Here is a 16,780-nt window from a genome sequence, read left to right on the forward strand (position 1 = left end):
TTTGTAGACCTGTCTGTAATGGTACTAATAAGCTAAAAAACAATGAACTGAAATTACAGTGACCAAGGTTATTCAGCATTTCATCTATACTGTTTGTGCAGTCTAATTGTGTCTTTCTTGGTAGAAGAGGTTATAAAAAACTGGAACTTCTCTGAAACATCTACTGTTGAAAGGATGTTACAGTTAAAATCCAAATTGTAACCATTTAAATCTCCTAGTTATGGTAAGCTCTGCAACCAGTACCGCTCATGACTTCACAGATGACATCATAGGTGTGCATCACAAATATGCACATGTACTGCTTTGCCAACTTCCACCTAAATGTAATACTTCTGACTTCCTTAAAAATGTTTGGTATGGTTTTACTATTTTTTAAATGATTGAATCTAGATTTTTTTAAATTATATTTTTCATGCAAATGTCCACTTTTTAGCAAATGAATATTTGTTTGTGCACAAAGGATATTGCCTAGTATATCTCCTTAAATTCAATTTATCAGTGTTTAAAACCTGAATCACTTTCATGTTCTCAAACACAATTTGCCATCTTCTGTACCTCAGTGGTAGTGCTACACAGCTCACTTTTCCATGAGCAATTTCAAAATCTGAAATGCACACCATCTTTTACAAACACCCACGTTTAAATCTCTAGCTTTCAATATCAGGAGAGCATGCTAATATATCAAGGATCAAGTTGCTATGCCCACCTGAAGCCCACAAAGTCAGACTTCTTATGTGTCGTCAGTGACAGCAAACAACAAGAATCTGTGATTAATCTTGACGGCACCTCTCCATGTCTCCCCGTCAATACTAAATCCCTGGGTTTCTAACTAGACACCAAACTTACTTTGAGAACCTGCATTGCCCACCTTTCAGTGCTTAACTTGAGCTGGTGGTTTGCGGTGCTCAGCACCGACACTTATGGCAGTCTGCCACACAGTGGTTCTGTCAGTCGAATTTAGAAATAAGCACAACAGCTGTTTATTAATCAATACATAATAAATTAAAATACTAATACCTACCACCCAGACTGTTTTTATAGCTTTGGTGGCCTGGAATTGTCACACTTTTAAGAGTGTGATGATTAGTATTGTGTTGGTGCTGTCATTGGCAGCTCTGGCAGGGGCAACAGGTTGTGCAAGCTGCAGTGGCATCCTGACGAGGATACCTTTCTACAAATTAAGCACTGTCACTGATAAAAAAAACTTTATGGAAACAGTTTCAAATTCTTAGACTTTAGAACTTTTGCCCCAGCAATGATCCAGTCTTATCTCAACAAGAGCAATTTTATGCTCATCGGCATCCCTGAGCTAACTCTCCTCTGCAGTTGGCCTAAGCAAGGAATGTTGCAAAACCACCATCAAAGAATTCCATCAATTTTCTTTGCCAGCTTCAGCACAACCAAGGCCTAGTGTGCTGCCTATAACCAAGACAATTTAAACACAACACCATACCAGGGAACAATCCCAGGGCAGGGCAGATTAGGATCTTCAGCGAAGAATGTTTGGGCAACACCCACGGCAGCAGCATTGAGAATCTTCAGATCGATAATTGCAGAAAGGACAAGATCAATCAATCAATCAAAGACATTTATAGAGCGCACTACTTACCCGTAGGGTCTCAAGGCGCTTGGGGGGGGTGCCGTTACTGCTCGAACAGCCAGGTCTTGAGCTTCTTCCTGAAGGAGAGGTGGTCTTGGGTCAGGCGCAGGTCGGTCGGGAGGGAGTTCCAGGTCTTGGCGGCCAGGTAGGAGAAGGACCTTCCTCCTGTTGTCGCTCTTTGGATGCGGGGGACGGCGGCGAGGGCGTGGCTGGCTGATCGGAGGTGGCGTTTGGGAGCGTAGAAGTTGATGCGGTTGTTGAGGTAGCTCGGGCCTTGATCGTGTAGGGCTTTGTGTGCGTGGGTGAGGAGACGGAAGGTGATTCTTTTGTTGACGGGGAGCCAATGCAGGTCTCTCAGATGTCCGGAGATGTGGCTGTTACGTGGGATGTCGAGGATGAGTCTGGCTGAGGCGTTCTGGATCCGTTGGAGTCTCTTCTGGAGCTTGGCGGTGGTTCCGGCGTAGAGGGCGTTGCCGTAGTCCAGTCGGCTGGTGACGAGGGCCTGGGTGACAGTCTTCCTGGTCTCGGTGGGGATCCACCGGAAGATCTTCCGTAGCATGCGCAGGATGTTGAAGCACGACGAGGAGACAAGACAGAACATTAAGGGCACCATTAGCATGGCGGGCGGACTTTCTCCGCCCGCCATGGCCCCGGGAAATGGGACCGCCCGCAATGCATGCGGCGGTCCCGCAGATACAATTAGGATGCGCCCGCCACACTGGCAGGCGCATCCCGCATTGTTAACATTGCGGCGGGCGGTGCAGAAAGCACCGCCCGCCCCATGTCCAAGAAGGCATATCGTGCACTTCCATGCACAACATGGCAGGCACCGCGCGGTGCCTGCCATGTTGTGCATGGAACTGCAGAGGGGTACCATAGGTACCCCCCATGTGCACCCCCCACCCCCCAGGATCCCTGGGGGCCTGCTATGGGCCCCCAATGGCAAAAACCGCCTGCCTGCATAATAATATGGAAGGCAGTGTCTACCAGACACCGCCACCATATTAAATGCTTTTCTGCCCGGTAGGCAAATTGCCTACTGGGCGGATTGCCTACCGGCGGAAAACCGGCGGGCGGTCTTCCCGTCCACCGGGGTCCCCCCCACCATGGTAATGTGGCGGAGGAAATCCTAAGCGTGCGGAGGTTTTTGGCAGGCGGATCGCCACCGCCATACAGGCGATGGCGATACGCCCGTTATCCTAATGGATGATCTGTCAGAGTCTTTCCTTTCTCCACATCTGTAAAGGGTGGGTAGGCCCTCATCATACAAAGATGCCCAGTTCCTGGACTACCACTGAAGAGTATCTACTACATCCGATGCTTCATCTCAGCTAGAATTGCCCCAGTGGCATAACGCAAAATAATGCCCCACCGCAGAATGTGAAGAGAGACCAGTAGTTTTCCAGATCACACAGATATTCATTGGTCTTGGGCTCAATGTGGGGAGCCCTGAAGAGTTGGGGCTGCTTAAAGTATTAGAGGCCCCCCACACCACAGGGGCTACGGGGCCTCCGTTACTTCCCTGAGTTGTCCCCACCTCCCTATTACAATGATGTGCAATTTATTCACCACACAGCATCCCTCTACTTGCCCTATATCCTCCCCAATTGCATTTACTCCCAGTTGTACATTTCTCCCTTTGTTCCCCACTCCATTGCTTTCTAGGTAGTGTGCTGACTTGCACGTGCACATTCCTAAAAGAGGAAATCAGTCCCCTGAGCTTTGGAAAAAAATATTTAAACTCTTCTTTTAGGAAAGATGCGAATTCTGCAGAGTCATATTCACTACCCTCAACAACATTCACATTTACAACATTCATTCTGGAGCTGGCCTACCCCTGACATGCAGTACTATACAACGTGATAACATAGCCTTTAACTGTCAGTTAATTTACATACCTTTCAATAGCTTCTGTTTGCATCAAAGTTGTAAATGTTGTTGGTGTTATTGTTGTTGATGTCCAATTGGTAGATGCGTTCCAGTTGGAATTTATATCATAAAGACTAAAGTTACAGCCAGCAGTGGAGAGATTCAGTGGTAAACGTCGCTCAGGCAGTGGAGGATAAATCTGACTTCCAATTCCAGCCCATAGTGAAATACCAAATCCAGTGATAAGACCCACAATAGCACCCTGAGGAAGAAAGCGTATACGTGAATGAGGTGATTGTTCTACGTTCATCATTTAATCAATTGTAGGTGGCTCAGACTGAAAAAAATGGCATGAGATGAGGCAATCGTGTCCTTCACCCTCTTCTGGTCAATGTGTAAAGTATGGGGAAGGAGGCAATATTTGGCACCTATCGGTTTGTGGTTAAATTGGGCCTCTTCTTCCTACATAACTGACCTGAGATCTAGTTGTACAGCATGGGCATGTTGTTCTTTTATAACAATGGGAGCGCATACTCTTTGTATAATACATGGGATTCTGCAATCCCTGTATAAGCACCCATCTCTAATGTCATTATAATCAACGCCTTGTGATGTACTCAGTCACCGATTATATATGGGATAAAGTACTCCATGCAGTACATTATAAGGATATTGCAAGTCACTGAAGAGTTTCATAACCATATAGAAGAACGAGGCTGAAGGCCGATTTCCTTTATACAGTAATGTAACTCTTAGATGACTTGCATTGCCCTTATAATGTACAACAGAGGGTACTTTATCCCATATAATTCATGATCACACATCACCTTTCCCACAAACCACTTAAAACCTTGCTGCATAGCTCTATCATATGAACGGGCGAACATGTTTGCAAACATGAAAAATAAAAATAAAACCTCTAGCACAAAATTAAACACATCAAAAACTTGTTAGATATTTGTTCTGAACATTTATTAGGAACAGATCAATATAAGTCAGTGTTTAAAACAAAATAAAAGCTGCAGTAGTTTGGGATATATAGAAACTTGCAGAAAGATTCTAGCTTTTCTCTATCTAAGGAGTGCAAAAAATTAACAGGTTCTCTCTGCTTCGGGAACGTTCCTCTATATGGTTACGGACCTCCTCAGTGACTTGCAATATCCTTATATTGTATGGCAGGGGGCCCTTTTTTCTTTATATAATGTGTTGTATTTTCTTTTCATATAAAAGGCGCACCCTGACATCAGAACATGCCTATGATCTCTGAACTTCTCAGTGGCTTGTAGTATCCTTATAATGTACAGAAGGGGGTATTTTACCGCTATTATCACTGTAAGTGTAGAGGGGCATTGGTCCTTATTATACTACTCGAGGCACCTCTTTAATCAAGAGCACATTTAGGATCAATAAGTGGATACCATGGGTGCACTGTATACCTGGGAGCATCCCAGGAGAGAACATATACGTCTGGGGCATGGCACGTCTTTGTAGTCTACTTTATTTCACGTTTCCTAATCCCTCCTTGTGATCCTCAATTATCTCTTGCTGTTGTTCTCATATGTTATAGATGTTCATGCATCCTAGCAGACATCTAACCCCTTGCCTCCTTTCTGATTGATCCCTGCTCCTTTGGCTTGACACCAGTTAAAGTCAACACAGTCCAGTTCTTGTTTTGCAGCTGCGTTCTACAGATTGTGAGCAACATTTATCTTATCTCATTACTTGGGGATCAGGAAGCTTTTTGTCATAGACCCATAAAATTACAGTTGCAACTGAGACATCAGGGTAGTGTCCTTATCCAGACTTCAACTTACAGTCTACTTATGTGGGGCAAGTCCCGATTTCATATCGATACTTTTCCTTAGTTATGTCAAGAAATATGATCTTTATCATGTGATAATTTTGTTAACAATTTCCAAATTCCATCTAACATGTTGATGCGGTCCGTACATTGTCGTATCTATGCCTCTCCAGCCTCCTGATATCCCCGCAATAAATTTCAGCAATCACAGGATTTCTCCCTGGAATGGGGAATAATCATCAAGAGGTACTGGGTGCTTTACCAGGTGGGTTTCCCAGATTCGGGAATGAAAACCACACACATTTTTTGCCAGCTCTATGCAGGTGGACAATGTCAGGAAAAGGGTTTCTCCAGGTCGCAGCACTGTCTTCTCCCCTGGGATACTGCAGGGGTCGGGTGGGGGCTGTGATGCTGCCCACAGCTCCAGGCCCCGCAGCAATAAATCCAGGCCTGATGTTTGGAGTTTGGAGACACGGAAATTCCAGGCCTAGAGAGACGTGGAATTGTGGGTAGGAGAATTCTACCCGGTGGTATAGCTGCAGAAACAGTTTCCCTCACTGAGCCATATTGGGGCAATAGAAGTGAATGATAGGAATATAGGTATTTGTTTGCCTTTCAAGAATGAGTAGTGTTGAATTTATACGGAATGGATTTCTATATTTTAGTGTTGAAAAGAAGAGATTGATGACATTGTCAATAGATATGTATCTGTAGAATAGAGGGATTTCAGAAGAGAGCGCTCCAGCACAGTGTGGGGCTGGTATGAGCCTCATGCTTGCTTATGCAGGCTGCTTGTGAGCATAGGTGTATTAACTGTGGTTGCAGCACACTCTAGTTAATGTGCAGTTGCTTAACAAACTATCCTGGTTTTATGATTATTCCCAACAAAGCGTACTACCCCCTTTTTCCTCGTTGAATCATATTAGACTTGGGGGCATATTAACAAGGGCAGTATCGCCGCTTTAGCGGCACTTTTTGCCGCTAAAGCGGCGATATTTTTATCGCCCAATTTACAAGGTGGTGCTAACATGCATTAGCGCATGTTAGCACCTGTTTTCCCGACGCCTCGCTTTGCATCTCTAATGAGATGCAAAGTGGGCGTTACTGGGCGTTCTCCTGGCGGACTACCTTGTAAAGTATCACTAAATGTACATCGCGATATTTACGAGGAGGCCCATGCATTTTAGCAGACATTAGTTCTTGGCGAAAACCGCGGTTTTCACCAAAAACTAACGTCTGATAAAATGCTGACTTACCTATGCCTAACAATGGGGGTGGATTATGCTGATACGACCACAGAGTCGTATCAGCAAGGTTATCCCCGTTTTCCATGGAACATCGCTGGAAAACCATTGATGTTCCATGGAAAACACCGATATCGCTGGAAAATTATCACCATTGGACTATGTGTTATTAATACAGCGATAGCATGGCGATAATTGCCATCGATAGCCGGTGCTAAATATGTTCTCGCTAAGAGCGGCCAGCAATAATTATCGCTGCCGCTTGATAATATGCCCCTTGATTAGGTGAACAGGAGAGGGCGCTCATTGTTCTCAGCCTGGCTGAGGTTAAGCGGCCTGGCTAAGAGCTGCATTGACCCATGACAAACCCCCTGGTAAACCTGTAAACGACATTGTGAGGTTTGTCCAAAATCATGTTCTGTTACTGTGTGTCCACTTCACACTTTTATTTTTATTCCTGGGAAGGTGAAATTCCCTAGACGCTCACTCTCCTCTGACTTTAAAAAAGGTCAGATATAGGAAGTGAATTGAAAAAAACAGTTTCCATGTTTAGGGAAGGCCACAAGCAGTTGGGGGCTAATTAGCAGGTCCCAACTGTTCAGAGATAAAAAATACCAGAAGTCAAAGGACATTCTGAATAAACATGTCAAAAGATGTGTTAACATTCCTGCACTTTCTATGGTATAATAGGCGTATTTTAACAAAGAGGCATGGTCCCCATACATTCTCTCTCTCTCACTCTCTCTCTCTTTTACACACACACACATGCACACACACACACATGCACACATACACACACGCGCACACATACACACACACACACACACCAGCTAGTTTTTATCAGAGAATGTCTTATTTCTGACACCTTGTTAATGTCTCTTGTAACTCTCATCGTGCCTTATAGGACCATTAAGATTCGCTCCATCTAGATGTTACGGCATCAGTTTCTCACAGGATTTCAGTAACAGCAAGGTAGTATTATTTATGGGCATGTGATGTAATGTACCAAGGGAGCCTCTTCCCAGTAACTGAGGATGTGTCATCAACATTGTATGAAAGTGTGATATCTCAGATTCTGAAACTGAATCTATACAGGCTCTCGCCTCTCTGTCTTTTTCTCTCTCCTATCAGTTTAACTCCTTTCTTTTTTTTGTGTTCAAATATTTTATTGTATTTGGATACACATAAGTACAGTTTCAAAGCCACAGTGATACATCAATACCCCAACATTTATGCATACAAGTAAAAATGTAAAAAGTAAAAAAAAAGAGTTACATGACAAACAGTACCTGAACTAGGATGATAATGATAGAAAGTTATCATATCATGACAGAGAGCAGGTGTTTCAAAGTCATCGAATAGCAAATATCATCCCAAGGAAAGGGGCTCAGATGAAAAACCACCATATAGCGCAGTAAAGTCATGTATGGTAAAATGTGTATCTCTTCGTAAAGAGAGTTTAACTCCGGTCTTTCAACTGCATATATTCCACTGGCAGTAAGATTCTAAAATGGCTCTGACTGGCCATCCGATCAGATTACAGTGATGAAAGCTGTGCGATAGCAGGGCTCTGATCTCAGTGCCATAACCCTAACTGCTGTCTCTAAATTACACACTGACACAGCATGTATAATTCACCATGAAACACACACACATCTCAATAGCTGATATAGATGAAGCCCAGAATATGCATATGGAAAAATCTTAGGTAGTCTAGTTGCACCTGAAACGCACCATTACCATATGAAAATGCTCCACCTGTAACGTGATATAATGTAACCTCATATGTGGACAGATGAGAGCAGGTTTATTGGTCATTTGTGTGTTTAACGCACCCTGCTTCCTTTCTCTTATGATTCTGTGAGTGCCTGAGATGATTCAACATTAGATTGGACAGAGTGTTCTTTCATAAGAGAGTGACTGAAAATTTGTATTTTGAGGTTTTGCCTTAGCGTGTGGTGCCACGTCTCTGCGAGAGGAGGTCATTCTCTGAAAGCTGTTCTTATATACTGTCTCTAATACCTTCCCTACCTGTTCATCCCTTAAAGGTTCCTGGTGCTGGTTTGTCTTCTACTTTCCCTAGTTCTCCAAGTCTGGGAGAACTCTACTTCTCATCTATTTTCCCAAGTCCAGACTATCCTGTGCCAAAAATTGGATGCGAGCACCGTGGAACTCCTGCTTATGCACCACCAGTTGGGTAAGGCTGCATCACTGACCTGACTGATTGATTGTGTAATGGTTTGCGCTCCCTCAAAATGATGGCATCTTTCTTGCTTTGTCCTCAACAAATCTTGGTGAATCTGTTGCTTGGCTTTGGGATAGTCCGCATTGCATTGGGCATGCTTTCCATACCACTGTCACAGGGTTTGGGGGTCTGGTTTCTGCTTTTAATAGTGAGGTAATTGAGGGCCTGAAGGAAGCGAAGTCCATGACTTATGCTGATTACCCAGATGGTCAGGCTGTTGTCTGATCAATAAAGATAATGGTATGAGTGAGCCTATTTCTAGACATGCAGTGTAAACCTCTACTATTACTCTATGAACATTATAGTAGGGTGCGGCACACTGACAGGTATCCGCTGTAGTGCACATAGCATTTGGTCGGGATCAGCGCCTTCACCTTTTTGCAACACAAACCATCTAAAGGACAAAAGGGTCTCTCCTAAATTGAGGCGTGTGGGCGCTATCACTTCACCTGCCAACAAGTAGTCCACACCGCTTTAAAGAGTGGCTTCATTTAGAAGAGCAAAGTCTACACAAATATCCTGCATACAGTCGATCTAGTCCCTGATTCAGAGGTGGGCAGATTTGCAGAACCCTCTGATTCCCACTATTAGAAGAATCACGGCTGGTGTAGTTACCATAGTAATAATGTAGTATCGGGATGTAATTTAACTAGCATGAATGTCACCTGCGGTTTTGACTCCGATCGTGGACATACTGCATATGGCTGGATTATGCAGATATCACATTTCTAAAATTTGTTCTATTAAATTTATGAGAATTACACTTGTTCTAATATAATCCGCTGAATGCTTAAAATTAGATTACTTGTTTCACTTCTGATTATATACCCATGCTATTGATATCGCTGCAGTACTTCTCTCCAATGTGTGAGCAGAAATTAAGCAACTTGAGAATATGTAAGTGATGAAATGTTCTGAACTTTGGAAGAGGGTCATTGATGAACTTTCAGTGCTGCTGTTGGTGTGGAGACCATGGTATTTGAGCAAATAAATATGAGTACATCTGTACCATAAATACTGCAGATGTAAAAACAGATGGGCATATTTACAAGCCCCTATCGCCACCACAGGGTCACTTTTCCCGATGTTCTGGTGGCAATAGGGGCTTTGCCTTATTTACAAGGCGAAGTTAAGCCACTTAACATGGGTTAATGCTACCTTGTGAATAAGGCATCCTTTCACACTATATAATCAAAGGGGGGAGGGAGGGAGAGGCTATGGTCCATTTGGCTTCCATAGAGTATACAAAGATCAAAAAAGAATGGACCACTTGTATCTGTATGGTCGGGGTCACTGGTTCATAGTATCTTTCATAAAAAACCATCATACACGCACGCAGGTTGGAGGCGGTATATCTTGGTTCTCCGCCTGATCGTGACGTGACAGCATCATCATCGGGGTTGTTATTGGTATGCTGACCTCCACCCGGAGGTGAACCCACTGACGTTACTTTAGTGTCCAGAGACCAAAAATATTCTCTTAAAAAGTGAAGTGCTCAAGTGAAGTGAAATCTAAAATTTCTACATCGCCATCCTTGAAAAAATCTTTTATTCGAAGGGGATGGAGAAAGTTAAAAGCAGTGGTGTGCGTATATAGATCGTGTTACCAATCACACGCACTGGTTAGTTCATACGTGAGGGCACAACAGGGCTGAAACATGTCAACCTCACGTATGGAATAACCAGTGCGTGTGATTGGTAACACGATCTATATACGCACACCACTGCTTTTAATTTTCTCCATATGGCGAGTGGCTGTAACGTTGTCTCTTGATATGACCCAGCCCTCCGTTTCTCGTATTCGGATCGAGGCCTCTTTTAATCAGCGGGAGACTCTGCCCCAATACGCCTTAGTCCACATACCCGGACCTAGGCATTAACGACAGGCATCGATATAGATGCTTAGACCTAGGTTATGCGCTTTTTATTTTATTTCAACCTTTGCAAGCCCATGTTTGAAGGAATTTTTTGACCAGGTTATCATTACTCCTACTCTTCCCCTCTTTTCAGAGACTTAAATCAACGGAGCTACATTGCCCAATGTGTTAGAACTATTATTGAATTATTGATTTGGAAGTATGTCAAGGCCCAGCTGTTTCTTTATGTTTGGCCACCATTCAGACAATCAGGGATTAATTCCCTCTTGTAAGTAACTTCCTAGGCCCAACTTTTTCAACTGGATGGAGTAGGCTTTTGACCCATTACTGAACTTGCTCATTATTTTTGCAGGTTTCTGTTCTCGCTCGCACTACCAGAGCCTACGCGCCCACAGTTTCCCCTTGAGGCCCACCGAGGGCCTTTTCATGGTAAAGTAATGGGTTCAGACCCATGATTCATTCCATTTTCCCATGTGGAAATACGTAGTTCTTAATATTTTTTTATGCTCTTTTCCCAGGTATCAACCCTTCCCCTCCCCCCACCACTGTCCTGAGGAAGACCCTGGTGTAAGGGACACAATAACCTACTATCCTCTAGGGGTCGAAATGTCGACATCTGATACATTAGCCAGTTGTAACAACAGCGATGAATCACTGTGTTTCTGTTATTGATCATGGCTATTATAATTTTGGATATTGTGTGAATAACGTTGCTTGAAAATGAGCCCCGTGCTGTGTAAATTCTAGATTTTGTGAATCAGACTCTCTTTCATTCACTCCCTCATCCTCACCTCAATCACAATACCCCCACCTCTCCCTTCCCCTCCTGGGGCACTGTTTTAACACTGTGTTAACAAATGTTATGAATCATCCACTCTGATTAAATAACACTGTACATTAAGCTTAATACTTCTTTCTCATCTTTTGCTTTTCAAATAGTTTTTCTTTATGTATATGCAATTGTTCACCGGGACCACTGTTCCAATGTACTGTCACGTCACGATCAGGCGGAGAACCAAGATATACCGCCTCCAACCTGCGTGCTTGTATGAGGGTTTTTTATGAAAGGTACTAAGAACAAGCGACCCCGACCATACAGGTACAAGTGGTCCATTCTTTTTTGATCTTTGTATACCCTTTCACACTATACTTAGCGTGAAAAGAGCGAGCAATGGGTGTTGTGGTGGGCGTTCCACCGCAACACCCATTGATTTTGACGTGCCCCGATATTTACCAGGGTGGCGTTAATATGGAGCAGAGACAAAATTAAGACCAGGGAAAACTGGCGTAACGAGGAGAAATGTTTAATTGCTCCTCGTTTTTGCTGGTTCCATGTGTGCTGCGTTGTGCAGCACACATAGAAACAGCAAAACACCATCAATTGTTTATGTGCTGGAAGGTGTCCCTTCCTGCACATAAACAATCATTAAAAAACTAACGATTTACAACTTCGATGTGTGCTGCATTAAGCAGCAAACTTAGAAGTTTCAAAACGCCATTTTAGATTGTTTATGTGCAGGAAGGAACACCTTCCTGCACATAAACAATTACTCCCCTCATCGCAGGTACCCTTGCACTATGGTGCAAGGGTGCTTACTTTGGTGCTAGGCAGCTTAATTAGCGCCTGCAGAGGGGGAAACGCAAGACTGCACCATGTTCTTGTAAATACAGTGCAGCCCTGCATTTCAGAAGTGGCGAAGCAGGGCGTTAAGCCAAGAAGGCTAATGCCGCGCTCCGACAGTTCTTTGTAAATATGCCCCACAGTTTAAAATAGAAGAAAGGTCACTGAGTATTTCAGGTTAAATAAGGGTAATTCACTTGTGAGAAAAGAGTCAGGAAGTGATAAACATTACATTTTAATTCACTTTTTAGAAGTTCTTATATCTTTCATATATACGCTTTTACTTACTGCTGAATTGGCAAATGGGAACAATATACCCAAAGAAAAGAGTCCAAGCAGTGGGCCACCAACCATGCCAAAGATTGACAACGCTGCCTAAAGAAAGAGAAACCACATTCATTACATCAGAGTAACCTAACCCATCATCAGAATTTCCTAAGAGCAGCGTATTTCTTATGTATGGCAACAACATGCAAAAGAGACCACGTTGACTAATTTTCTAAGATATCAACCCTGCTAATATAGTTTTTTAAATAGACTGACCGAAAGACATTTCATGTATGTCAAGTCTTATCAACAGATGGCAACACAATTAAACAACATCAAATGCATGCAATTTAGCACCATAAGATTATCCATAATGAGTAAAGTAAAGGAAATGGTATGGTATGTATTCACCTAAAGAATTCACAATGGACGAAGATTCACACAAAAGAGTAGTACACCCACGAGTGGTATGCATCCGTCTATGATTTTCTATATCCAGATTTATGGATTTCACAAAGACACAAATGCTAGCACAAATGCCTCCTAATCCACACATAATATAGATTACTCTGTGTACACCTACCAGAAGCTAAAATATTTTTCCAAATTGGGAAGATCCCTTTGTTTCCGAGGAATTTTGAGAAACGTCTGCTTTTTTCACACCCAACATACTTATTTCAGATTTTGTTTAACTAAAGTTGTGTCCAAATTGAGCATGAAAGGCATTGGGAAATTGGGAATATTGAAAAATATCCCAACGTTTATAACTTTGTGAGTTTATCTAAGCCCCTGCTGCAGGAATCTTCAACTTTTCACCCTTAACTTCTAAACTTTAGCATATTACTAAAGAGAATCGGCCATACTTGCAGATTTCCTTCCTGAGCTCATGGGTTCCATCTGCAAGTGAATATGCACACAAAAGCTAATTCCAATGAATGAGGCCAAGTCAATTACACCTCCAGATGGAACCGTTTCTGCACCTAAATGTAAATATTTTATGATAAGGGATTTTGTTTTAACTGTGCTTTTGATTCAGGAGCAGGTTAAGTTTCATTGTCTGTGGATAACAGCACTTCCAAAGAATATTTTTCCACTGAATCCTTCTCAAGTTCAAGCAAGTACATCTTACCATTGGATGTAATCAGAGGGAGCAGAATGGGTGTAGAATAAGCATCTTTCAGATATAGCATTCATTGGAAATATATGGAAGTACTGATATCTGTGTGTGTTTGGAGTAGCCGAAACACTTTCAATATTCCCAAAGTATGCCACCACAAGCTCCCTTAGCCAATGGACCCTGCTCACCTTCAGCCTGCCAAGCTGACGGCTATAGAGACAAAAAGCAAAGTCGGTCAAAAGAAGAACCTACAGAGAGAAGCCGTCCAGTGAATCCAATGACCTTGTATTTAGCATTAGATATTCAAAGCAGCAATATGCCTTGGCAAATGTAACCCACGCAGGAAATCAAGAAGGTGCACGGTTAGGACCACAAAGGTCTAGGAGACTCACCACACGCAGGGGAGTCAGTGCAGGCCTGAGCAATCAGGAGAGCAAAAGGAAAATAAAGGTGACCCTCAAATGGACCCACAGGCCGGAGGCACAGGAGCCGTGAGAGAACCTTGAGCAGCTTACCAACAGGAGCAGGCCACGGTGCCCACAAGGGGGTGTGGCTGAAGATCTTGGTGAAAGAAGTTGCCGGAGGTTTGGGCTACTTGGAGCCCAATGCACTTGTCGCAAAGTTGCCAACAAGCATATGCACTTGCAAAAGTACGCGGTGCAAAGGGATTCAGTTAATGAAGCCCCCACGAGGGATTCTGACCTCAAACTCGTGTGAGAGGACAGCTCGAGCTTCGAGAGACATAGATAACCACCACCTGTGTTGTTGAACCCTTCGGAGTCCGCAGGAGCTTGGGATCAGCAGACCGGTCAGCAGTGTTGAGGTGCCTGTGAATGCAGGGAAGTGACTCCTTCACTTCAAGGGAGATTATCTTCAAGTGTCTTGGATGCTCCACAGGTCCTGCATGGATCCTGTATGGTGCACAGGCACAGACAATGCAGCGGACTGAAAGGGAGACAAAGTCAGGCCCAAACAAAGTCCAGATGGTAGAAGTGCCAATGTTTCAGTTCTGAATCTTGTCCACAATGAATCTAGGGACCTACAACCAGGTAAGCCCTTAGGTACCATAAGGAATGGGGTGGTAGGAGTCTGGGGACCCTCCCAGGGGAGGGTATGGTCAGGGGGGAGGTTACTCCCATGTCATTTGTCCAGTTTCGCACCAGAGCGGGAGCCAACGGCTCCCAGGACTGGTTTTGAACTGGACTATACACAGGAACACTAAATGTGCCCCTCATGCAGACTTTCAGGTGCTGGCAAGTGCACCCACCCAGCCCTAATACACTAAATCCTGTCTGGGAGGTGGTCATACCTCTATGACAGGATGCCTATTGTTCTGCTTTCTCCTGCTCGAGCTTGGCTCAACAGCAGGAGGGCAGAAATGTGTCTCTGGTCAGCAGCAACCATTTTGTGCTATCCGGGACTAGAAGGCTGGTACCGGTAACACTGAGAGCCGAACCGAGGGCTCGCCCAGTGCTTGGAATCATACCTCCCACACCATTTACAGTGTGGGGAGTATGATTCCAACATGTTTGATACCAAAAATGATAGGATTTGTAGCAGCTGTTTTTCGAGATGGTCATCGTGCGGTCACGGGATGCCCCTCTATATAGTATATGGCTGCTTCACTGACAACCCCGGAGAATGGACTCTGTAGGCTGCAGGGGTGTACTGCTCATGCAGGGGCACCCTCTCACTTAGAACCAAGCACCCTGCCCTCAGGATTGTAAAGGCCTGCTAGAGGGGTGACTTATAGGTTTTAAGTGCAGTGACCCATAGATATAGTAAACCTATATCTTTAGTAAGTAGTGCATGCACTAACTTACACAGGCTGCAATGGCAGGCATGTAGTTCCATTTTGAATGGTCTCTCATGGGTGGCATAATGCATGCTTCAGCCCATGGGATACCTCTGGGGTACCTATGCCCTGGGTACATGGGTACTATATACTAAGGACTGACAGGTGTACCCCAGTATCCAATCAGGGATGTACCTAGGTACTGAACACAACAGTATGGGGAGAATGCAGATAGACTGGGTCCTGGTTAGCAGAATCTTAGTCAGACTAGTCAAAAACAGCATCACATCAAGAAAAAAGTTGGGGTAACCATAAGAAGCAGATCCTACTTTCCTACAACATTACAGTAAGGAATAGCAGATTTTCCAATATGCACATTCACGTTGAGGGATAAATCCAAAATAAAACCCCAAAACTGTGGCAATGCTCAGTTTAAAAGTGAGGAAAGCTTGGTCTACACATGCAGAATAGACTGGGAGGTATGGACCATCAAAAAATAACATTGTAAGTTTTGGAAATTAAAATCTTTTGCATGGTATTCACCCATGTGTGTTGCAATCTTTTGCTGAACTTGTTTTTAATGGACATAGCACTTCTTACTTTACTCCAGCCAACTAGTGGTAAACTGCTTGTGCTCTCCTCTCTAAACATGTTAGAATCGGCACATTTAATTACTGGTAGGTCCCTGGTAGATGGTACTATATGTACCCAGAGCTTGTAAATTAAATGCTACTCTTGGGCTGCCGCACTCATTGTGCCCCTACTAAAGTAGCACTGTAATACATGCCTCCAAGCCTGCCACTACAGCCTGGGTGTGCAGTTTTAAACTACTATTTTGGCAAAGCAAACCTTTTGCAATGTGTAAACCTTCATTTTTAATACATATACCTCACCCCTAAGGTAGGGCTTAAAACATATAGGATAGAGTGCATGGACATGTATTTTTATTGTTTTACATGTCCTGGCAGTGAAAAACCTCCTAATTAATTATTCAGTGTGGCAAGACAGGCTCTCCAGTAGGTTAACACTGTTTTAGACTACTATATTTAATAAGAGCCAAATTCATTTTGGGAATAGTTATAAAAATGGATCAAGGACTCAATTCAATACAATTTAATTTATCATAAGTTAATAAAAACAGTCACAATATTACCAGATAATACAAGATAAGAAAACCGTTTTTTTTCGAAAATACCTCATAGTTACTTTTTTGGTGTCAGTTTCTTAAAAGTTCACTTTGTTGTTTCAACGACATAAAATGTACTAAAACCATAACAATGACAACTCGGGTGTTTGAGTAATGTGTCATGTGATGGCAAACATTTCGAAAGTTTACAATTTATCT

The 16,780-nt window shown here is 43.4% G+C and overlaps 1 protein-coding gene across 1 annotated transcript in view; it reads right to left on the minus strand.

Annotated features, from left to right (window-relative positions):
* Positions 1–16,780, minus strand: part of LOC146855938 (sodium-coupled monocarboxylate transporter 1-like) — a 251,585-nt gene that overhangs the window by 61,183 nt on the left and 173,622 nt on the right. Inside the window, exons 11-12 of the mRNA XM_085653895.1 lie at positions 12,545–12,631; positions 3,499–3,731 (exon numbers count right to left, since the gene is read on the minus strand). Of these exons, the coding sequence (XP_085510021.1) occupies positions 3,499–3,731; positions 12,545–12,631 (320 nt within the window). The remainder of the gene's footprint in view (positions 1–3,498; positions 3,732–12,544; positions 12,632–16,780) is intronic.

The sequence above is a fragment of the Triturus cristatus genome, chromosome 4_1 (genome assembly GCF_964204655.1).
Source record: "Triturus cristatus chromosome 4_1, aTriCri1.1, whole genome shotgun sequence".
Classification (NCBI taxonomy): domain Eukaryota; kingdom Metazoa; phylum Chordata; class Amphibia; order Caudata; family Salamandridae; genus Triturus; species Triturus cristatus.